This window comes from Castanea sativa, chromosome 3 (assembly GCF_040712315.1).
Source record: "Castanea sativa cultivar Marrone di Chiusa Pesio chromosome 3, ASM4071231v1".
NCBI lineage: Eukaryota > Viridiplantae > Streptophyta > Magnoliopsida > Fagales > Fagaceae > Castanea > Castanea sativa.
The window spans coordinates 57,914,853-57,940,312 of NC_134015.1; the positions used below are offsets into that span (position 1 = coordinate 57,914,853).

Consider the following 25,460-nt stretch of genomic DNA (forward strand, 5'->3'; position numbering starts at 1 on the left):
AATGAAATTAAGTAGAGGAAAATAGATTTTTTTTTTTTTTATACAAGATAGAAATTCTACTCTAGCCTAATCTAAGTGTATATGTGTGTGAAAGCTCCCTCTTGAAAACTTGAACCCCGGCCCTTATCCCTACACCCACAAATACTTAAATTTGTAGAGTGACCATCATACCAATTGTGCTATAATAGAAAAAAAATTTATCATAAGAATCAAAAGATCATATCCCAAAATATTTATTGGCACGTGTTGTGTGCTAATCAAAGCACAAGCACATGATGTGTCATGCGTGTTTATTGTTTTTTTGGGATAAAGTGTCATGTGTATTTATTGACTAAGTAACCAAACATAAAAATGTACTAGAAAACTAGTCATTAATTCATAAATAAATAAAAATAAACTATGACATTTATGTCAACTTTGTCAAGAAATTCCTTCTAAAAAAACACTTTGTCAAGAAATTTGTTGGATAAAAATTTCAAAAATAAATATCAACCAATTTCAGCTATTTCCAGTTGGATGACAGCAAATATTCCCTAGCAAAGTTTTCAAAAATGAATAGATGATACCATCCTTTATTTTTCTCCCCTCATTTTCTTTAAATTTAAGTATTCTTCTTTATTTATATATATCTATACTATTATTTAAGAGACTTCCTCTATTTGGATTCCTTATTTTTTTAGTTTAAAAAGGTCTTTACATTCCTATCTTTAAGTAGAGACAAAATTAAAGAACAGTTCAATAAAAATGCAACTCTAACTCTCACTAAAACATTGCCTAAAAATAGGACCACCCTCCTGTTAATTTTCAAATTGCTTTATCCACTTATAAATTAGATTCTCAAAAAAAAAAATTATATATATAAAATAAAATTACAAAGTTTTTTTCTTTTGGCTAAAAAAAAGTCTTATTGCATGCGCAAAGCACTTACTCAAAAGCTGGTATATATATATAATTGTTGTGTAATAATCTCTTTTTTCTATTGTTTTTTTTATTATGGTTAACTTTTATATATAGAAAAAAGAGATTATTACGCCCACAATTTTTTTTTTTGATTATCTACGCACACAGATATATATATATATATATATATATATTACTAATATTAATAAGACTATTTCAGTATTTCGTTTCATTTCCATTAATGAACAACTCAGCTTTAATCTCGGACTAACGGTCGAATCTTCTCTAAGATATTCCTACATCAAACGTTTTTCTTTGATTTTTGAAATTCCTAAGTTTATATTTATTTACAAATTTAGCACCTTTGGTTTATTTATATGTTTTTCACGTTCAACTTTGGTTCTTCGCAGTTCAATTCTCTACAGGTCCACCAAGTTTCTTTCTTTTTCTTATCTTGTGCTTCTTACTGAAGTTTTGGTGAATACCCAGTTGCTTATTTTGGATTCTCAGCTGTTATTCAGCTTCCTTTGCAGTAGAATCAGTAAGTAGAGGTATTTTATTGGGCTTCTGGTTTTGTTGGGCACATTTGGTTGATAACACTGGTGGGTATTGCCAATATTTTGCAATTCATTTCTGCTTTTGAACTTTATATTAACTTTTTGAAAGCATGTTTTTTGGAGTTGCAATTTCATTCCTATATTGTATTCGTTCTGCTCTTGAGTTGCTTTTGAGCTTCATATTATATTGGTTGCTGTATTAAGTTAGTTTAAAATTTTAAATTTTGATAAGAAACCATATTGACAGTGCTACATGTGTTTTATGCATTTGAACTTTTTGAAAGTATGTCTTTGAAGTTGCATTTCACTTTGAAGTATGAACGCTAATCCTTTTTATTGAATTCAGATCTTGGGTGGGATGAGAGGACTAAATTTCATCTCCTTGGCAATATTTTTGGTTCTTACAACCCTTCAAGAGGCATGGTCACATGGGGATCAGCCTCTGTCGAAAATTGCGATTCATAAGGCAACAGTTGATCTTAATCACGATGCTTATGTTAAGGCTTCTCCTTCAGTCCTTGGATTAAAGGTAAGCCTCAACAGCATTGTGCTTCTTTCATCTCTACCTAATTATTTAGCATATGTATTTTAATCAGGAACTTGTTTGATTGAACATGATGATCTTCAAATTTGCGGGCCATTTAGTTGTAAAATATGGCTATTGAATTTCCTATGTGGATTGTAGTTTGTATTGGAAATCAAACCACTAAAATTGTGCATAACATAGATTTTGTTTTGCAATTGATGCAAGTTTTGTTCACTGTTTTAGGAGCAAACTACAGAATGGGTGACATTAGAGTTTAGTTCTCCAAAGCCATCAGCTGATGATTGGATAGGAGTATTTTCTCCTGCCAATTTCAAGTGAGTAAATGGCATTACATTTCTGAACTTTCAGTCTACATTTCGAACCTTGTGAGCTTTTCTTGTTTTTTTGTGCTTGTGACAAACCTAAATGGCATTGATCTAATTGGAAGCTCTTCCACTTCAACATTTTCAGCTCTTCCACCTGCCCTCAAGAAAAACCTACGGTTTATCCTCCACTAATATGCTCTGCACCTATCAAGGTTCATCTTGCACAGCACAATGACTTTCTGAAATTCTTCTTGTCCAGATCTTCTTTGAATAGAAAAGGAGCTAAAGAGTGAACTAGATTGTTTTCTTTTGCAGTATCAGTTTGCAAACTACTCCAGTCCTAAGTACAAAGACACTGGTAAAGGATATTTGAAGCTTCAGCTGATTAATCAGAGATCAGATTTCTCATTTGCACTATTTTCTGGTGGTTTATCAAATGTACGCTCACAAATGTCAATATCTGCATATTACATGATAACTTATTTGTTTCATATGAAGTAGTAATTCTTATGCAATGAAATATTTCGTTTTCCTGTTTAGTTCTTCAAAAGAGAGAGAAAAAAAATATGCTTCTTTTGATATTTAGGAAGTTTCATATATAAACAATGCTTGTGATCACTGCTTGATGGATTATAGTATATATACAGCCAAGCCTTAATCTCAACTGCTTTGGGTTGGATAACTCAATCCATATATGCTATTCTGAATGTTGACTCCATATTTTCCTTAAAACCTTGGCAGTGATGGCTTCTTGCAAGGCCTCTACCTATGTCCTTTTGGCTCTCCTCTTGTCTTCCTTCATTTTCATTTTCCATTTTCATGACCTCACTTTTTTACATTAAAAGCTTTCTTTTTTCTATTTGCATTTCAAACTTGATTGACCTTTTCTGCAATTTGTTTTCTTATGAATTTATTTTCTGTATAATAGCCTAAGCTGGTGGCAGTTTCGAATGAAGTAGCTTTTGCAAATCCAAATGCACCAGTTTACCCACGCTTAGCTCAAGGGAAACAATGGAATGAAGTAAGTCCAATTTTTCTTTTCTTTTAATAATTGAAGCTCATACATAATAAGAGTAGGTCTGCTTATTTTTTGCATAGACTATCAACAAAGCACAAGTATCTTTCCTACCTGTTTTTCTTTGTACTGTAAAGCTATTCATTTACCTTGTAGCTTGTGTTCCACTAGTTTTTTAGCACCTTCTTCTACTCTTTTTTTTTCCTTGAACTAATAACATGTGATACTTATTCTAATGTTACCTTAGGTTACTGCTTTTACATTAAGAAGCTTACAATTTCAAGGAGATAACATGGATTTGAATTAATACTCAGATGACTGTGACATGGACAAGTGGATATGGGATCAATGAAGCAGAAGCTTTTGTTGAGTGGGGTCCAAAAGGAGGCGACCAAGTGCGTTCCCCAGCTGGGACACTGACTTTCGATCGCAACACCATGTGTGGTGTGTAAAATTCTTACCTTTGAATTTCGTTTTATTAAAAACTATTTGGGAGTTGACACATTTGCAAAATAATTGCCTGATGATTCATTTTGCTTTTCAATACTGTTCAAATATCACCCAAAATCTGTTCTTGAGTTCTTTCCCATTGGTCCATAATTCATCTTATTGATGCATATGAGCAGGTGCACCAGCAAGGACAGTGGGATGGCGTGATCCTGGATTTATACATACTAGTTTTCTGAAGGAGTTGTGGCCCAATGCAGTGTATGTTGTATCTTTATTCTTGCATATGATTTTGATTTTAGGTGTGAACTCTGAAAAATTAAGGTTTTGGTCCAATTTTTATGCAAAGGAGCAGCACCTCCATTGTTATGCATTTATAGGCACTATAAGTCTACATCTCCATCATGTTAAGATTTGTTTAATTTTATTTGAGTTTAAGTTTTTACCCCATAATTTTGTGAAAATTCAATCCACAAGCTCTTAAATATCTTTGCTTAATTAATTAATCAGTAACACCTCTCCACAACAACAACCAACCCTTAGTCCCTAAAGGATTGAGTTTAAAATGAGAATATTTTCACTAGAATAGTTTTGACTATAAGATAGCAACCATAGAAGTTATTGGATGGGTACTTTGTTAAAATTTCACTTTCAGCCATTCAACTTATGAGTGACTCAACATTCAATTATGTTTTTTTAAATTATTTTTTAATTGATGATTATACAGATATACTTACAAGCTGGGGCATAAATTGTTCAATGGTACATATGTTTGGAGTCGACAGTATCAGTTTAGAGCATCTCCTTATCCTGGTCAAAATTCTCTACAACGTGTAGTTATTTTTGGTGACATGGGGAAGGTTTGAACTCTGTTGGAAAATTTTACATACATCTAAATTATTAAATCCCATATTGCAGCCATAGCTTATCAATGACTCTTGTGTGTGGGTTATTGCAGTTAATTTATATTTATCATCAGCAACATACTCATTTATCTTAACTTTTTTGCTATAATATAAATGTACAAATATCTGCTTGATCTTAAAGGAGTATATTAGAATTATGGTTAAGTGATTAAATTCACTATTTCCTAACAGCTTAAGTTTTTCGGGCAATCGGTAATTTAACAGAGTATATTTAATTTCTCACTGTGAATGCACAGTGATTACCTTCTCTAAAACTCAGAATATTGATCTCCAAGATCACTATTTACCTTCTATTAAAAATTTGCTGCTTTAAGTTTAGGATCGTTGTTTAAGATTATGAATCCCTATGCAATTAACTACGTTGTTTCTGGAGTATTTTGCTTAAACCTTTCCTCTGCAGGATGAAGCTGATGGTTCCAATGAATATAACAATTTCCAGCGTGGCTCACTTAACACTACTCGAGAGCTTATTAGAGACTTAAAGAACATAGATTTAGTTTTGCACATTGGAGATATATGTTACGCAAATGGATACATTTCACAGTGGGACCAATTTACTGCACAGGTTGAGCCAATTTCATCAACCGTGCCATACATGATTGCGAGGTTTCATCATAATATATGAGCTTATACTTGCTTGTACTTTGTCTTATTATCAAAGTATTTTGTCTTATGTGCCAATTGGTGATCAATCCTTGCAGTGGTAACCATGAACGTGATTGGCCTGGGACTGGATCCTTCTATGGGAACATGGACTCTGGGGGGGAATGTGGTGTGTTGGCTGAGACTATGTTTTATGTCCCTGCAGAAAACAGGGCCAAATTCTGGTACAGAAATATTTGCACCCTTTTGAATTTGATTAGCTTTCCATTCATCCGTATCTCTATGTATTTATATGAAAAGTGGATTGCCAAGTGATTGGCATTCACCTATATTTGTGTATTTATATGTTTTATTAATAAATGTATTAGTACATCAATCTTCCCCGTATGTTGCCTACAATATAACTTCTATACTTGGACTTGTTTCTAGATGTGCAAGAAACTGGTTTAAACGGTATTATTTTCATTTTCCAGGTACTCCACCGATTATGGCATGTTCCGCTTCTGCATAGCTGACACTGAACATGACTGGAGGGACGGAACCGAGCAATACAAGTTCATTGAGCATTGCTTGGCGTCAGTTGACAGGCAAAAGCAACCATGGCTAATTTTTCTTGCACATCGAGTACTTGGTTATTCATCCGGTACCAGTTATGCAGATGAAGGATCATTTGGGGAACCAATGGGGAGGGAGAGCCTACAAAAGCTCTGGCAGAAATACAAGGTGGACATCGCTGTGTATGGCCATGTGCATAATTATGAAAGGACATGCCCCATATACCAGGTATCCTTATAAATCTCTGCGTGACATGGATGTTCCTTGTTCATATCATTTTTATGGCATCTCTCTCCTACATGTAAGTAAATATGAATTGTTCAAAGGAAACTACAACATTTTCATTGTGCCTTTAGGTCAAATAGTGTCACAATGAAATGTGATTTTGGATAGCAGGTTTTCAAAATAACCTGCTAATGTTATTTATATGTTTTGTAACTAACGAGTTACTGACCTGTAGAATTTAGACTTATCTAATTACTTTTTTCCAAGAATGATCCTTCATTAGATTTTCTCAAGCAGAAAATCTCCAAGAAAAAGTAAAAATAACAAGAAGGACAACAATAGTAATATTAGCTACATTAGAAATAAGGGGTTCTGCTTCTCTTGATGTATCTGATTCCATCTGAAAGTCATTTCTATTGCTTTTCTAGAAACGCATGAAGATGACAGACTTCACACTTCGCAGAATTATATGTTTATTAGGATTCCTTGGCGCTTTTGGTTCTAATATCTTATAAATGCTTTGAACAAATACATCATAGACCTGACTTACCTATTAGGGCAAGCATCTCTACTATAGTAGGATTGCAGCAGTTCTGCACTGAGTAAATCTTGAAGTCAAAACTTACACGACTCTCCAGTCTCCACTATTTATCTATTTGTTATCATTATGGCTTCAGAGTTTGTACAAAAAAAACATTCCATAATTAGAAAACAGAAAACAGGTAAGCCCGAAACAAAATTTTCAAGAAATAGTTGTCCTTCTCACATCTGTTTTTTTTTTTTTTTAATTCTTATTTTTATACTCAAATATCCAAATACTCCTTAACTATCAGATATAGCAGCCTCTCTTTTCAAAAGACATGGGACATGCTACTTGTGAAATAAATATTAATTGAATCTGAAAATATATTGAATTTCAAGCTTCTTCAAACTAACAATTCATTGCCATTTTTTGCAGAATATTTGCACAAATGAAGAAAAGCATTACTATAAGGGCCCCTTGAATGGAACAATTCATGTGGTTGCTGGTGGTGGAGGAGCAAGCCTTACACAATTTACAACCCTCCAAACCAAATGGAGTCTCTTTAGAGACTACAACTATGGATTCATAAAACTTACAGCATTTGACCATTCAAACCTGTTGTTTGAGTACAAGAAGAGCAGCGATGGAAAAGTTTACGACTCTTTTAAAATCTCCAGGGATTACAGGGACATCTTGGCTTGCACTGTGGATAGTTGCCCAAGTATGACCCTAGCATCTTGAATGATGAGGGTTCTTGTAGTGACTTCACATTACTTATGATTTGTCTTCTTTCTTCTCTTTTTTTATTTTATTTTTAATAACAATTATGATTGTCTTACCACAATAAAATTGTGAAAGTAATCTCTTATCAACATCAATACTTGAATGCTAGGGACAGGCTGCTATATCTTGATATCTGATCTTCCAATCAGCCGATCATATCAAACATTATAAATGAAATATCATCATAATTTTATCAGCAAACTCATGTTCTAATGATGAAGAAACAGTGAATCAATTGTTCAGTGTGGCATTGTTCATAACTTTAACTTTTTCTTTTGAGATAGTTACAATATGCTGTTAACTTCGCAGTTTGAACCATTTTCCCTTTAGATCCCCAATCACTTTGTCCAAGTGGAGATGCCAATCCAGCTACAAGGCTATGGGAATAACTATTATCTTTATAGTAGTGGTTTGTGTAACTACTTGTTTTGGACCAGCGTGTGTTTTTTTTTTCCTTGGATTTAGATGCTCTAGAGTTCAAAGTTTAGTATATCATAGAGTTCTTAAAATCTTAAGTTCTTAACAATGCATGGTAAAATGAATGGTTTTGATTTCATCATGTCATCATCATTTGAAAGGGAAAAAGATACGTTAAGTTGTGAGTATAGAAATTTGTTTGAAATTGATCCAAATTCCAGGATATCTTTTCGCATTTTGTACACATTTAAACAAGAATTTCGGTTTTCCAATTAAAGATGATGATGCGGTAAAACTAAACCTTTCATTTATCATGAATGGTGAAGATTTGAGAACTTCATGTTATGAATTCTAGAAGGGGTTTAGCTTATCTCTAGTAATTTTCAACTTGAATATCCTTTTCTTTTAATGAAAAATTGTTACATCATTGACTAACTAAATAAAAGGTGGAGACTAAAATTCACTACCACTTGCTTTTGTGTGTGTGAGTATGTGTATATAAATATATGTGAGGACAAGCAAGCTGAGCACGTTTATTTGATTATGGGCCATGCTCGAGGACGAGCAGACACCCGAGGATGGTTAAGGGGTTTGTATAAACCTAAGTTAATAGGCCAAGGAGAAAGAGGAGAGCAATGAAGCAACTGAGATTCCCGAGGAGCCGAGCCACCTCGAGAGAGCTTTAGGGAGTTAACTGTTTTGGAAAGATAAGCTTCAGGGCAAGTAGCAGAGCTGAGCCAACAAAAAAAGAAGAAATATCTAGGAAGGAGACTGTCATCACCACATTAAATGCACTACACCAAATGAACTGGCCGCATTTATGGAGAAATGACACCTAAACAGTACCATCCCAGCTCACAGCTCCTCACAAAGCTTCTAGGAAGTCCTGATGGGACAAGCATTCAAGGGATTTCCCAGAAAATCAATAGGTGGAAAGCTGAGATGTAAAGGCGAGGGACTATATAAGGAAATGACCACCATAAAAATGGGGCATGAAATCTGAGAAGGAGAAAAAATACTTGTATTCTAGAAAAAGCTTGATTAATATAAGAACACCCCCTCCTTAGACCTGACTGAGGAGCGATATTTCTAACAATTTGCATGTTCAATCATGTTGATTTGGATCCTATTCATTAAGGCCTGCATTTAATTTGCTAAGTAATTTCCTAGTGAAACCCACTATCTAACAAATTCATTGTTTTGGGCTTATTAAGCTATGAGTCTGAGTTAACTCAATTGAGATTCAAAAGATCATATCCCAAAATATTTATTGGCACATATTGTGTGCTAATCAAAGCACAAGCACATGATGTGTCATGTGTGTTTATTGTTTTTTTGGGATAAAGTGTCATGTGTATTTATTGACTAAGTAACCAAACATAAAAAAGTACTAGAAAACTAGTCATTAATTATGATTGTCTTTATTCTCCACAAAAAAAAAAATTATGATTGTCTTCTTTCTTCTTCTTCCTTTTTATATTATTTTTAATTTAAATTTTTAATAACAATTATGATTGTCTTACCACATAAAATTGTGAATAAGTAATCTCTTATCAACATCAATACTTGAATGCTAGCTAGGGACAGGTTGCTATATCATGATCTCTGATCTTCCAACCAGCCGATCATATCAAACATTATAAATGAAATATCATCATAATTTTATCAGCAAACTCATGTTCTAATGATGAAAAAACAGTGAATCAATTGTTCAGTGTGGCATTGTTCATAACTTTTATTTTTTCTTTTGAAATAGTTATAAGATGTTGATTTCGCAGTTCGAACATTTTTCCCTTTAGATCTCCAATCACTTTGTGTAAGGAGGGATACCAATCCAGCTACAAGGCTATGGGCATAACTATTATCTTTATAGTAGTGGTTTGTGTAACTACTTGTTTCGGACCAGCCGTGTGTTTTTTTTTCCTTGGATTTAGATGCTCTAAAGTTCAAGGGTAACCATATCATAGAGTTCATAAAATCTTAAGTTCTTAACAATTCATGGTAAAATGAATGGTACTCATTTTATCATATCATCATCATTTAAAGGGAAAAATACATTAAGTTGTAAGTATAGAAATCTGTTTGAAATTGATCCAAACTCCAGGATATCTTTTCCTATTTTGCACACATTTAAACAAGAATTTCAATTTTCCATTTAAAGATGATGATGCGGTAAAACTAAACCATTCATTTATCATAAATGGTAAAGATTTTAGAACTTCATGGTTATGAATTCTAGAAGGGGTTTAGCTTACCTCCAATACTTTTTTTTTTAACTAGAATCTCCTTTTGTTTTAATAAGAAATTGTCAAATCACCCACTAACTAATTAAAATGTAGAATTTAAAAAGTACTAGTAAGCCAAATCCTTCTAGAAAATCCTATTGAGATTAATTGTTTCTTAAGGGGAAAAAGGTTATTTATAAGTTGTAATCAAACATAAGCAAACCAAGAAACAAATGGGAAACAACCAAACAAGTTTTGGAATATTATTAGAATAGAATATAATAGTCTTTTATTTATTTATAAACAATGGGATATATAATCAAAACATCGTTTTGATCCCAGCTATCTATAAATGATGCTAAAAACAGTAGCACTAAAAAACCAACCCCAATTTCCCCAAAAGAACAGCACTGGACAAGGCTAAAAACACTAGCACCGTAAAACCAACCAACTTTTCAAAAAGAGAAGTGGTATCTTTGCAACATTTTCATAATAAATCTTACGTGTTAAGCTGTTATTGATTCAATATAATAGTTTTTTTAAAATTTATAAACAATGGGATATATAGTCAAAACATCGTTTTGATCCTAGTTATCTATGATTGATGCTAAAAACACTAGCACTAAAAAACCAACCTCAACTTCCCAAAAAGAACAACACTGGATAAGACTAAAAACACTAGCACCGTAAAACCAACCAATTTCTCAAAAAGAGAAGTAGTATTTTTGTAATATTTTCACAACAAATTTTAAGTGGTAAGTTAATATTAATTTAAATTTACATCCACACCTTAAATTACTTTTTTTGTTTACTCCTAATAACTAATAGCAATTTGTCACTTTCATGTCAAAATATCATTGAGGTAACATTTCTCTTCCACAAAGGACTACATTGGTATTAAAAAAAAAAAAAGGACTACATTGTAAGCCTACCATAAATTTGTAGGCTACCACATACAGACATAGTGAACATCTTCTTTTAAACTTTAACTTAGACTTGAGTTCTAATTCCCCAACCCGCAAAAAGGAAGGCAAAAGAGGGTATTTCGTATTATGTCCATCAAAGAACAAGTGACAACTCAGCTTTAGTCTCGGTACCAACGGTCGAATCTTCTCTTAGATATTCCCAAGTCCAATGTTTTTCTATAATTTCTTAAATTCCTCAATTTAAATTGTTTACAAATTTACCATCTTTGGTTTATTTATTTGTTTCACGTTGACCTTTGGTTCTTGGCAGTACAATTCTCTACAGGTGCACCAAGTTTCTTTCTTTTTCTTATCTTGCGCTTCTTACTGAAGTTTAGGTGAATACCCAGTTGCTTGTTTTGGATTCTCAATTGTTATTCAGCTTCCATTGCTGTAGAATCAGTAAGTAGAGGTATTTCTTTGGTGTATCTGTAAACTTGCAATGTAAGCCTATTGTGGGAATTTGATTGGGCTTTCCATTTTGTTGGGTTCATTTGGTTGATAATATCGGTGTGTATATGCTAGTGTTTTGCAATTCAATTCTGCTCTCAAGGGGGAAAGATAGTACTGTATCTTGAAGTGCTTTTGAGCTATATATTATGCTGGTTACTGTATTAAGTCTGTCTGATTTTTTATAATGACTGTATTGACAGTGCTAGTTAGGGTGTTACATGTGTTTTATGCAATTTAGCTTCTTGAAAGTATGTTTTTGGAGTTTCAATTTCATTCATTTTTTGCATTCATTCTGCTTTTAGGGGGAAGATAGTATCTTGACATTCTTTTGAGCTTCATATTATATTGGTTGCAGTACAAGGTTAGCGCGGTTAATAATATCAGCCCAGCTACCGTGCTCGAAAATATATATATATATATATATATATATATATATATGAAGTTAGTTTAATTCTTCATAATAAACCATATTGACAGTGCTAGTTAGGTTGTTACATGTGTTTTATGCATTTTAACTTCTGGAAAGTATGTTTTTGGAGTTGCAATTTTGTTTTTCACTTTGAAGTGTGAACTCATATCCTTTTTATTGAACTCAGATCTTGGGTGCGATGAGAGGACTAAATTTGTTGTCCTTGGCAATATTTTTGGTTCTTACAACCCTTCAAGAGGCATGGTCACATGGGGATCAGCCTCTGTCAAAAATTGCGATTCATAAGGCAACAGTTGATCTTAATCGCGATGCTTATATTAAAGCTTCTCCTACAGTCCTCGGATTAAAGGTAAGCCTCAACATCATTGTGCTTCTTTCATCTCTGTCTAATTATTTAGAATATGTATTTTAATCAGGAACTTGCTTGATTGAACTTGATGATCTTCAAGTTTGCATGCTTTTTAGTTGTAAATATAAAATATGGCCATTGAATTTCCTATGTGGATTGTAGTTTGTGTTGGGGATCAAACCACTAAAATTGTGCTTAACATAGATTTTTTTTTGCGGCTGATGCAAGTTTTGTTCACTGTTTTAGGAGCAAACTACAGAATGGGCGACATTGGAGTATAGTTCTCCAAAGCCATCAGCTGATGATTGGATAGGAGTATTTTCTCCTTCCAATTTCAAGTGAGTAAATGTCAATGCATTTCTGAACCTTCAGTCCACATTTGGAACCTTGTGAACTTTTCTAGTTTTTTTATGCTTGTAATAAACCTTAATGGCATTGATCTAATTGGAAGCCCTTCCACTTCAACATTTTCAGTGCTTCCACCTGCCCTGAAGTAAACCCTAGAGTTTATCCTCCACTACTATGTTCTGCACCTATCAAGGTTCATCCTGCACAGCACAATGACTTTCTGAAATTCTCCTTGCCCTGATCTTCTTTGACATAGAAAAGGAGCTAAAAGTGTGAACTGGATTGTCTTCTTTTGCAGTATCAGTTTGCAAATTACTCCAGTCCTGAGTACAAAGACACTGGTAAAGGATATTTGAAGCTTCAGCTGATTAATCAGAGATCAGATTTCTCATTTGCACTATTTTCTGGTGGCTTATCAAATGTATGCTCACAAATGTCAATATCTTCATATTTTCATGATAACTTATTTGTTTTATATGAAGCAATATTTATTATGCAATGAAATATTACGTTTTCCTGTTTAGTTCTTTGAAAGAAAGAAAAAAATATTCAACTTTTGATATTTTGGAAATTTTATATATAAACAAGGCTTGTGATCACTGCTTCATGGATTATAGTATATATACAACAAAGCTTTAATCTTAACTACTTTGGGTTGGCTAACTCAATCCATATATGCTACTCTGAATGCTGACTCCATATTTTCCTTATAACCTTGGCAGTGATGGCTTCTTGCAAGGCCTCTACCTATGTCCTTTTGGCTCTCCTCTTGTCTTCCTTCATTTTCTTTTTCCATTTTCATGACCTCTCTTTTTTACATTAAAAGCTTTCTTTTTGCTATTTGCATTTAAAACTTGATTGACCTTCTCTGCAATTTGTTTATTTATGTATTTATTTTCTGTATAATAGCCCAAGATGGTGGCAGTTTCAAATCAAGTAGCTTTTGCAAATCCAAATGCACCAGTTTACCCACGCTTAGCTCAAGGGAAACAATGGAATGAAGTAAGTCCAATTTTTATTTTCTTTTAATAATTGAAGCTCATACATGACATAACAAGAGTAGGTCTGCTTATTTTGTGCATAGACTATCAACACAGCACAAGTATTTATCCTGCCTGTTTTTGCTTTGTACTGTAAAGCTATTCATTTACCTTGAAGCTTTTGTTCCACTAGTTTTCTAGCACCTTCTTCTACTCTTTTTTTCTTCCTTGAACTAATAACATGTTATACTTATTCTAATGCTACCTTAGGTTACTGCTTTTGCATTAAGAAGCTTACAATTTCAAGGAGATAACACGGTTTTGAATTGATACTCAGATGACTGTGACATGGACAAGTGGATATGGGATCAATGAAGCAGGAGCTTTTGTTGAGTGGGGTCCAAAAGGAGGCGATCAAGTGCATTCTCCAGCTGGGACACTGACTTTCGATCGTAACAGCATGTGTGGTGTGTAAAATTCTTACATTTGAATTTTTTTTCTTAAAAACTATCTGGGAATGTTGCCGCTCTAAACATCAGGACTCACCAGCATGCATATAAAAAAATAAAAATAAAAACTTATCCCTAGAATTGGGACAGATTATGTTCAGAAGGTTGACACATTTGCAAAATAATTGCACGATGGTTCATTTTTCTTTTCAATATTGTTGAAATATCGCCCAAAATCTGTTCTTGAGTTCTTTCCCATTGGTCCATAACACTTCTTATTGTTGTATATGAGCAGATGCACCGGCAAGGACAGTGGGATGGCGTGATCCTGGATTTATACATACTAGTTTTCTGAAGGAGTTGTGGCCCAATGCAGTGTATGTTGTATCTTTATTCTTGCATATGATCTTGATTTTAGGTGTGAACTCTTAAAAATTGGGTTTTGGGCCAAGTTTTATGCAGAGGAGCAGCACCTACTTTGTTATGCATTTATATGTCCATAATATTAATCTTTGTATAATTTTATTTGAGCATAAGTTTTTACTTTTCGGCCAAAATTTTGTGAAAAATTCAATCCACAATCTCTTAAATTTCTTTTCTTATTTCATCAATCAGTAACACCTCTCCAACAATAACAACCAATGGGCTAACCCATAGACCCAAAAGGATTGAATTTGAAATAGGAATATTTTCACTAGATTAGTTTTGACTATAAGATTGGAACCATAGAAGTTATTGGTTGGGTACTTTGTTGAAATTTCACTTTCAGCTTTTCAACTTATGAGTAACTCAACATTCAATTATGTTTTTTTTATTGATGATTATACAGATATACTTACAAGCTGGGGCATAAATTGTTCAATGGTACATATGTTTGGAGTCAACAATATCAATTTAGAGCATCTCCTTATCCTGGTCAAAATTCTCTACAACGTGTAGTTATTTTCGGTGACATGGGGAAGGTTTGAACTCTATTGGAAAATTTTATGTACATCTAAATTATTAAATCCCATATTGCAGCCATGGCTAATCAATGACTGTGGGTTATTGCAGTTAATTTATATTTATCATCAGCAACATACTAATTTATCTTGCTTAGCTTTTTTTTTTTTTTTTTTTCAATTATACTGCTATCGTATTCAATGTACAAATATCTGCCTGATCTTACAGTAGTATATTCAATTTCTCACTTTGAATGCACTGTAATTTCATTCTCTTAAACTCAGAATATTGATCCCCAAGATCAAATCTGCCGTGTATTAAAAATTTGCTGCTTTTAAGTTTTAGGATCAATGTCTAAGATTATGAAGCCCTATCCAATTTTTATGTAGTTTCCAGAATTTTGCTTAAACCTTTCCCTCTGCAGGATGAAGCTGATGGTTCCAACGAATATAACAATTTCCAGCGTGGCTCTCTTAACACTACTCGAGAGCTTATTAGAGACTTAAAGAACATTGATATAGTTTTCCACATTGGAGATATATGTTATGCAAATGGATACATTTCACAGTGGGACCAATTTACTGCACAGGTTGAGCCAATTGCATCAACCGTGCCATACATGATTGCAAGGTTTCATCTTAATATATCATTCATAATATTTGAGCTTATACTTGTCTTGTACCTTGTCTTATGTGCCACTTGGTGATCAATCCTTACAGTGGTAACCATGAGCGTGACTGGCCAGGGACTGGATCATTCTATGGGAATATGGACTCTGGGGGGGAATGTGGCGTGTTGGCAGAGACTATGTTTTATGTCCCTGCTGAGAACAGAGCCAAATTCTGGTACAGAAATATCATTTCAAACTTGTTTTGCTTTCCATTCACCTAAATCTCCGTGTTTTATATGAAAAAGTAGATTGCTAAGTGATTGGCATTCACCTATAGCTGTGAAATTATATGTTTTATTAATATTGTACCAGTACATCAATCTCCCCATATGTGGCCTACAATAGGACTTAATTTCTAGATGTGCAAGAAACTGGCGTAGACAATATTATTTTCATTTTCCAGGTACTCCACTGATTATGGCATGTTCCACTTCTGCATAGCTGACACTGAACATGACTGGAGGGAAGGAACCGAGCAGTACAAGTTCATTGAGCATTGCTTGGCATCAGTTGATAGGCAAAAGCAACCATGGCTAATTTTTCTTGCACATCGAGTACTTGGTTATTCATCTGGTATCAGTTATGCAGTTGAAGGATCATTCGAGGAACCAATGGGGAGGGAGAGCCTGCAAAAGCTCTGGCAGAAATACAAGGTGGACATTGCCGTGTATGGCCATGTGCACAATTATGAAAGGACATGTCCCATATACCAGGTATTCTTATAATTTCTGCATGAAAAGGATGTTCCTTATCCATATCTTTTTTATGCATCTCACTCCAACAAGGAAGTAAATACGAATTGTTTCAAAGGAAACTACAACATTTTCATTGTGCCTCTAAACTTAAGTCAAATAAGGTCACAATGAAATGTGATTTTGGGTTGTAGGTTTCAAAATAACCTGCTAATGTTATGTATATGTTTTGTAAATAACGAGTTACTGACCTGTAGAATATAGACTTATTTGATTACTTTTTCCCCATCTCTGAGAATTATCTTTCATTAGCTTTTCTCAAGCAGAAAATCTCCAAGAAAAAACAAAAACAACAAGAAGGACAATAGTAATATTAGCTACATTAGTAATAAGAGGTTCCATTTCTCTTGATGTTACTTAGACAGCAAATCTGTATCTGCTTTCCATCTAAAAGTCATTTCTATATGCTTTTTCTAGATACACATAAAGAGGACAGACTTCGCAGAATTATATGGTGTATTAAGATTCCTTCGCTCTTTTGGTTCAAATATCTTATAAATGCTTTGAACAAACCCTTCATGGACCTGACTTAAAATGGTCTATAGCCTATTAGGGCAAGCATCTCGACTGTAGTAGGATTGCGGCGGTTGAGCAGTAAGTAAATCTTGAAGTCAAAATTGCACAGATGCGGTTCTCCAGTCTCCACTATAAATTTTTTTATCATTATACACTCCATAATTGGAAAACAGAACTCAAGTAACACCAAAACAAAATTTTCATGTAGTCCTTAACATTTCCTTTTTCTTTTCTTTTTTTTACAAAGTCACCATTATTGAAAAATATCCAAACACTCCTTTAACTATCAGATACAGTAGTGCCTCCTTTCAAAAGACAGGGGACATGCTACTTGTGAGATAAATATTAGCTACAGGCAATTGAGTCTGAAAATGTATTGAATTGCAAGCTTCTTTATACCAACAATTCATTGCCATTTTCTTTGCAGAATATTTGCACCAATGAAGAGAAGCACTACTATAAGGGCACCTTGAATGGAACAATTCATGTGGTTGCTGGTGGTGCAGGAGCAAGCCTTTCACCTTTTACAACCCTCCAAACCAAATGGAGTTTCTTTAGAGACTATGACTATGGATTCATAAAACTTACAGCATTTGACCATTCAAACCTGTTGTTTGAGTACAAGAAGAGCAGGGATGGAAAGGTTTACGACTCTTTTAGAATCTCCCGGGATTACAGGGACATCTTGGCTTGCACTGTGGATAGTTGCCCAAGCATGACCCTAGCATCTTGAATGATGAGGCTTCTTGTAGTGAAATCACATTAGTTATGATTGTCTTCTTTTTCTTTTCTTTTTGTTTTTTAATTACAATTGAGACTGTCTTACCACAATAAAATTGTGAATAAGCAATCTCTTCTTAAGCAAAAAGAAAAAAGAAAAAAAAAGGAATAAGTAATCTCTTATCAAGATTATTTCTTGAATGCTAGAGACAGGCTGCTATATCTGTAAGAAATCAAAGATAAATAAATATACAGGAATTTGTTTTTAGTTGAGTTGCTGAAACTTTTATCTCATAAGCTGTATATGTTTTGCATTGATCTCTGTTCTTCTAACCAGCCGATTGTAGAAAAGCAAATATACAATAGAATTTGTATTTATGCATTATTTTTTGGTTCCATCTTTATTTCGACAAATTAAGTAGAAGAACCCAAATTCCAAATGAATGAAAACATGACTGACTCAGTCCTAGTTTACTCTTTGGGGCATAGTGGAAGAAGGGAGGAGATTTTCGAACAAGGAAAATGATCCAACGATTTTCAAGAAATGTCACGTACAGTTCTGTAGAGTGGCAATAAGGGTGACTTATCTGTCAACTTTTCTACTATCAGTCCCAAAACACCATATCAAACATTATAAATGAAAATTCATCATTTCATTAGCAAACTCATGTTCTAAAGACAGTGAAGTAACTGTTCAGTGTGGCACTACTGTACCCCAATGATTACTCTCGAAGGCACCATGCAATGGAGTGGCAAGGACCACTAAAAAGCTCATTTCGAAAGCAAATGTCAGTATCAAAAACCCAACAATTTTTTTTTATTTTATATTTTGATGATGGGCATCTGAGTTTTATCATATTTTGTATATTTTATATAAAATTGACTAGGGAAAGATGCTTAATTTTGTAATTATTTTGTAATTGTGATATTATGTATAATTTTTTGTAATTGTAGATAATTATTTTGTAATTGTGATATTATGTATAATTTTTGTCTCTAAAGTTTGTTTTAAGTAATTTATTCTTTCTAAAAATTAAACAATTTCTAAAATTATTTTCCATCTTTCAATCTCTACCAATATATCATTCTCTTGTTTTGGATGTGTTTGATTGATATTATTCCTTTATGAGGTGATCCATATTCTTTAAAATTATGTTACAATGCACTATGTTTTTCAATTTTATTTTATACTACTAAACTTTTTAAGTTTCAAATAAATTATTCAAATTCTCCATTCTTTTAAAAGAGAATAATCAAAACTCATAACAAAATTACATGAGATATTACTCAAATAATTGATAGAAACATTCAAATTTATAGCCAAGATTGTGTTTTTATATAAATCTAAATTATCACTTCCAAAATAACTAACCATTAACTTAGTAGTGTCAATTCAGGTTAGTGTGTCGTATTCGTGTCGTGTCTAGGTATGGGTATTCAACTAAATGACTCAACCCAAACTCGACTCATTTAATAATCATGTCATGACCCTTCAACCCTAACCCGACTTGTTAATAAGGCGGGTTGACACGACTTGACCCATTTGACGTGCTTAATAAACAAATCGTGTTGGGTTGATACGAATGTGACACAACCCATTTCAATTTGCATAAAATTAAATATAAAATCCATATAGAAATAAGTTTTTTACATTCCAAAAGTAGTGCATACACTTCAAGTCTTCAACCCACGTTCAAAATAACATAGTTCAACAAAAATAAAATATTTATAAGAAGCTTAAGAGATTTAGGGTTTTGTAGGGTTTAGAGATCTAGGATTTGTAAAATTTTAATTTACAATTATAACACTTATAAGTTTTTATAATTACTCACTTTTCTTTTTAAGTTTAAAATATAGGTTAGATATAAATGGTATTTGATAAATCTAAAATAAAATGAATATTTATTTGTTAGGCGAGTTGTGTTGAATGGGTTATTTCGGGTTGATATAAATATATTGGCGTATTAAATGTGTCTATTGTAGATCACGCAAGTTGACCCGCTAATGACATGCTTTTTATCATGTTGTTTTCGAGTTAATTCATTTATGACACAAACTCATTAAGGTCTAACCCTAACCCGCGAAAACTCGTGTCATGTTCGCAGGTCATGTCAAACATTGACATCCCTACATTAACTCAAATAAAAATCAAACCAAAACTATAAGAGAGAGATAGACTTCTTGTGATGGGAACTCAAAAACACAACACCAAAATGTATTAACCTAAACAAGAGTTATAAAAAGCACAATGATTCATTAGCCTATAGTAGAGAGAGAGAGAGAGAGAGAGAGAGAGAGAGTGTGTGTGTGTGTGTGTGTGTGTGTGTGTGTGTGTGAGTGAGCGAGAATAGCAAATTTATAGGAAATAAAATGAGAAGGGTAAAGAGGTTAGAAAGGAACAATGGTCGATACGTCACATATCCATTTTTTTCATTGCTATCTACCATCAAAGTTTTTTCCCCCTTGTTACATGCTTCAATTTTTAGATATTATTGTAACTACCTTTGGACAAGCCAAGGGTAATCCTACCATAAAATTCTTAAAATCTTAACAATTCATGGTTTAATGAAAATGTTCAATTATTTATTATATACTTTTATTATAAAAGGGGATGTAGTTCAAATGGTAGAGTATTCTAAACACTTTTTAGAAAGGAACGAGGATCGATACCTCGCATCTCCATATTTTTTCATTGCTATCTACCGTCAATGTTTTTTCCCCCTTGTTATATGCTTCACGTAACACCCCATAACTTTGATACCAATTTAATTATTATATGTAATTATAAAGGAGGCCTACAATTAAATAGATTAAATTGACTTGGGCCTAAGACATTAAAAATAAGATAAATGCTATAGGATATGAAACCCAAGTGAGGTGGCATAAGTAAAATATGGGCCTTGATAACCCTAGCCTTTTACCTTTTAAGTTACACTTGTATGTACATAAGAAAGTTTTTTTTTTTTTTTTTTTCCAGCCACAACACACGATTGAGCTTTTTTCTTTTCTCCTCTATGGCTGTGCATTAGAATTTCAAGTATGATTTGTCTTGCTGAAATTTTAGAAAGTTAAAAGATTTAGAGAGTTGGACTTATTCTGCAGCTAATATTTGTCCCCACGTATGTGCATTTGTTCTTTTGGTACCAAGTAAATAATTGTCGTTGGGTTTATGAATATTGTACATCAAACTCCTTTTATCAAGAAAGTGGGCGGCCTCATTGGCTTCTCTAGGGACCCATCTAAAAGACAAAAAAGAATGGACTTTGGCTTCTCTAGTCGACCATGATGATGACAATATCATAATAGGAATTTTTTTTATTTTTTTATATATAGCCGACCATGATGATGACAATACCATAGGCTTTGAAATTGATTACATAAAAGAGTTATGTATAGCCATATGTGGCTTCTACTTTTGAGTTGACAGAACTATAATATGTGCTTCTACTTTTGATTAATAGATATAAATATTAGGTTGATCGGATAGGCTTATATATCACGTGGCTTCTAAGGAATAGTAGAATATATGATGGCTAGACCTATAATGAAATGCTAGAGTTTTATAGAGTTGCAGTACAATCATGCCTATTAATGGATAGTAAAAATATGTGGAACAGAACAATTAGATTAAAGCTAAAAGTGAACTGGAGAGTTACGTAAATAAATGTAAATTTTGGAAATATCAGTGTTGTCTAAGATTATATTGTCTAAGTATGAAAACAGATTTTAGTGGGAAATATGTGTATTGATGAACCTATTTTTGGTGTTGCTAGACTCTAATTCTACTGATTCATTGTGACTCAAGGGTGATGGATTCATTTTATTTTTGCAACTAAGAGGTAAGTGGTGTTTGCCAATTTTGGAGGTTTTCTCAAAACAATGTTGATTATTAAACTATTTTATATTAAAGAAATATGTTGATATTCTATATATATATATATATATATATATATATATATATATATATATATATATATATTGATATTTTATAAATGCTTGATGTGCACATTAACTATTTGTTTTATGAAAAACTTGTGGGACAACCTAAATTTATTTAAACTTGTATGTGTGAATATATCTTTATATTTTTAGAATTATGACTAGATTATTTTTGTGAGCATATTGAATATGTTTTGAAAACCTATAGCAAGTCGTGTTTAAAAACTCAATATTGTAGTTAGTCCTTAGCAAGGGACGGTCCCAAAAAAGGAGACAATGCACATTTGATAGCTCCTTAGCAAAAGAGTATACTATTGAGGATCCAAAAAGGAAGCTCCTTAGTAAGGGAGTACTCCTTAGTAAGGGAGTGCACCTTTAGGTTCAAATGGAGCCATCCTTAAGAAATGGGATGAAAATGAGGTTCCAGTCCCAAAAAGGGGACAACACAACCCTATCAACGGGATGTAGACCACGAGAAAAGCCTAGGAAATTGTTTATATGATGGTATTGATATATGTATTATGATGGCTCACAATATAAAGATATATCATTTTATATGAAATATTTGATGATAAAATTTTGATGAGTTACGTGTTATGAAATTGTCGTAAGAATTATTTATTTAAAAGGTTTGTTCCCATATTCCAATGTTAGTGAATTCCACTTATTGAGTTATCTTACCCCCCCTTTATTTCCCCTTACAGATACATTAGACGGATTATTAGAGTAGAGATTCATGGGAGTCAACAGTTACGAAGTTGTGATGCCCCAATTTGATTGATTGTCTGATGTGTGTGGGTATGTAATGAGTCCCACATCGGGTATTTACTGGGTAGATTTGGGCTTTATTAAGAACTACAAGGAACCTCAATTGTGACTAGTCCTTTTGAGATATAGCGCAGATGTGTCTAGCGCTTTTCTTTAGATTGTTACAGAAGTATTTTGTGGGACTGAAGATTTTTTTATTATTTTTATGGTATTAAACATTGTAATGGAGAATTATATTGAGGATGTTTTATTTTGGTGGATTAGAACTCTGACATTTGTGATGAGATTTTAGGTTGCTGGTTTCTTTTATTTAATATTTTTATGGATTTTTCAGATTAAATAGACTTCTATTGCTTATGATTTTAGGGGTGTTACACTTCAATTTTTAGATAGTATTGTAACTACTTGCTTTGGACCAACCAAGGGTATTTCTACCATAAAGTTCTTAAAATCTTAACAATTCATGGTTAAATGAATGGTTCAATTTTATATATAAATATATATATATATATATATATTATATACTTGGCATAAATGCACTTTTAGTCCCTACATTTTGACCTAATTTCTATTTTGGTCCTTACATTTTATTTTTATCACTTTTAGTCCCTAAACCAATTAACGCGTGACGTTTGGGTCATTTCCGTCACTCAACTAACGGCAAAAGCTGACGTGGCAAACGAGTGCACTGTTAGCATAGTAAATACTGACATCTCTATTAAAATAATATTAAAAATGTTGACGTGTCCATCTCCGTCAGCTTCCACATCAGTATCTAATCTTAAAAAATAAATTTATTTATTTTAAAAATTATAAAAAAAACAAAAAAACATAATTAAAAACAAAAAAAAATGGGGAACTTAGATCTGTTATGTTATGTTTGTGCCTAGTTTCTTTTTCTTCTTTATTTTTCTTTTTCTTCCCACTTTGCGACATTGTCAATTCCTTCTTCTCTCTTTTCACAAAATTAAATATACCAGTTTTTAGACCCAAATTTAAAATAAAAATAAAAAAACTTTTGAAACCCCACAAACCTAGATCAAAATCCCAACCCACTGGCAATATAGATTCAAAATTGTCTTAAGCCCTTTCTCTCCAAACTGGTTTAAGTTCAGACTCTCTCTTTAACTCACCCTCTTTCTTTAGCTCTCTTATTGACCCTTCATATTAGATCGTGAAGAGAGAGAGTGGGCTTTCTTTTCCTCTCTTACTGGCCCTTCAAATTAGACGGAAAAGAGAGAGAGTAGGCGAAGGCAAGAGAATTAGAGAGGAAGGTGTGGGTTTGGGAGCTACTACCTAGTGTGGCGGCATTGGCGAACGGTAGTGGGCGAAGGCAAAGAAGATAAGGATGGCGGCTTAAGGTGATTTTGGAGTGGCGGCTTGGGGTTTTGGTGGACAGGGATGGATCTTGCGGCGACGCTCTTCTTCAGATCCCAGCGAGTCCACCTCCACCACCAAAGTGGTGGCGCTCTTCTTCAGATCGATCATTCTATTTGGGTCTTGCTGGGTGTTGCTAGGATTTGTCTTGTGGGTCATGTTGTTTGGGTCTTGAGACCGTGAGAGTTGATCATGATTTTGAGTGGTCATGTTGTTTGGGCCTTGAGACCGAGAGAGTTGTTCTTGTTGGGAATGAATGGGAGAACTCGGATTCATCAATGAAAGAGTTATTGTAATCTGGGTTTGTTCTTGTTTGATCTCTATTTTTTTTTTCTTTTTCTTTTTTGGTTTGTATTGTTGTGATCTGGGTTTGAGTTATTGGTTGCTGGGTTTGTGTTCTTTGTAATCTGGGTTTGAGTTCTTGTTGCTGGGTTTGTGTTCTTTGTAATCTGGGTTTGAGTTCTTGTTACTGGGTTTGATTGGGAAGATCAAGAAGAACAGTTTGTAATTTTCTTATGAAAATTATTAATGATAAGTAATAATTTTTTTAAAATTAAATTAGATTTAAGGTTTTTTTTTTAATTTTAATTACCACATCAGTGCCACATCAGCGCCATGTCAGTTAATAGGGTGTTCCGTTAGCCACGTCATCATTTTCTGTTAGTTGAGTGACGGTAAGGACTTAAATGTCACGCGTTAATTGGTTTAGGGACTAAAAGTGGTAAAATTAAAATGTAGGGACCAAAATAGAAATCGGGTCAAAATGTAAGGACTAAAAGTGTATTTACGCCCATATACTTTTATTATAAAAGGGATGTATCTCAAATGATAGAGTATTCTAAATGCTTTTTAGAAAGGAACGAGGATCGATACCTCACATTGCCATATTTTTTTCATTGCTATCTACCATCAATGTTTTTTCCCCTTTGTTATATGCTTCAATTTTTAGATATTATTGTCAGTTTGAAAAAAAATAAATAGATATTATTGTAACTACTTGCTTTGGACCGGCAATGGGTAATTCTACCATAAAGTTCTTAAAATCTTAAAAATCCAAGGTTAAATTTATGGTTCAATATTGTGTGTGTGTGTGTGTATTTATTTATTTATTTAATACTTTTATTATAAAAAGGGATGTAACTCAAATGGTAGAGTATTCTAAACGCTTTTTAGAAAGGAATGAGGATTGATACCTCACATCTCCATATTTTTTTCATTGCTATCTACCATCAATGTTTTTCCCCCCTTGTTACATGCTTCAATTTTTAGATATTATTGTAACTACTTGCTTTGGACCAGCCAAGGGTAATTCTACCATAAAGTTCTTAAAATCTTAATAATTCATGGTTAAATGAATGGTTCAATTATATAATTATATATATTTATTATATACTTTTATTATAAAAGGGGATGTAGCCCAAATGGTAGAGTATTCTAAACGCTTTTTAGAAAGGAACAAGGATCGATACTTGCTTTGGACCAGCCAAGGGTAATTCTACCATAAAGTTCTTACGATAGTAAAAATTCATGGTTAAATTCATGGTTCAATATTATTTATTTATATATATATATATATATATATATATATATATATATATATATATATATATATATATAAAGGGGATGTAGCTCAAATGGTAGTTTATTCTAAATGCTTTTAGAAAGGAACGATTCAATTTTTTGATATTATTGTAATCACTTGCTTTGGACTAGCCAAGGGTAATTTTACCATAAAGTTCTTAAAATCTTAACAATTTATGGTTAAATGAATGGT

The 25,460-nt window shown here is 33.1% G+C and overlaps 2 protein-coding genes across 8 annotated transcripts; both read left to right on the forward strand.

The window, feature by feature from the left end:
• The first annotated feature begins 1,114 nt into the window (after positions 1-1,114).
• LOC142628194 (putative inactive purple acid phosphatase 1) lies at positions 1,115-7,452 on the forward strand. 3 transcript variants are annotated; one of them, XM_075802241.1, is made up of 14 exons: positions 1,123-1,173; positions 1,311-1,441; positions 1,804-1,986; positions 2,227-2,318; positions 2,455-2,521; positions 2,625-2,747; positions 3,238-3,330; positions 3,639-3,768; positions 3,951-4,032; positions 4,499-4,631; positions 5,098-5,303; positions 5,399-5,524; positions 5,774-6,083; positions 7,039-7,452. In XM_075802241.1, the coding sequence occupies exons 3-14, from the start codon at positions 1,816-1,818 to the stop codon at positions 7,342-7,344; spliced, it is 1,839 nt and encodes a 612-aa protein (XP_075658356.1). In that variant the 5' UTR covers positions 1,123-1,173; positions 1,311-1,441; positions 1,804-1,815; the 3' UTR covers positions 7,345-7,452. The 3 variants fall into 3 exon arrangements, with proteins under 3 accessions (XP_075658354.1, XP_075658355.1, XP_075658356.1); XM_075802239.1 differs by having other exon boundaries at positions 1,115-1,502; XM_075802240.1 differs by having other exon boundaries at positions 1,115-1,451.
• A 3,559-nt stretch (positions 7,453-11,011) lies between these two features.
• On the forward strand, positions 11,012-17,896 carry LOC142628193 (putative inactive purple acid phosphatase 1). Of its 5 annotated transcripts, none has more exons than XM_075802235.1 (14): positions 11,020-11,121; positions 11,265-11,395; positions 12,043-12,225; positions 12,472-12,563; positions 12,700-12,766; positions 12,872-12,994; positions 13,483-13,575; positions 13,891-14,020; positions 14,298-14,379; positions 14,832-14,964; positions 15,369-15,574; positions 15,664-15,789; positions 16,018-16,327; positions 17,310-17,896. In XM_075802235.1, the coding sequence occupies exons 3-14, from the start codon at positions 12,055-12,057 to the stop codon at positions 17,613-17,615; spliced, it is 1,839 nt and encodes a 612-aa protein (XP_075658350.1). In that variant the 5' UTR covers positions 11,020-11,121; positions 11,265-11,395; positions 12,043-12,054; the 3' UTR covers positions 17,616-17,896. The 5 variants fall into 5 exon arrangements, with proteins under 5 accessions (XP_075658349.1, XP_075658350.1, XP_075658351.1 ...); XM_075802236.1 differs by having other exon boundaries at positions 11,036-11,121; positions 11,332-11,395; XM_075802237.1 differs by having other exon boundaries at positions 11,045-11,121; positions 11,332-11,405.
• The last annotated feature ends 7,564 nt before the right edge of the window (positions 17,897-25,460 follow it).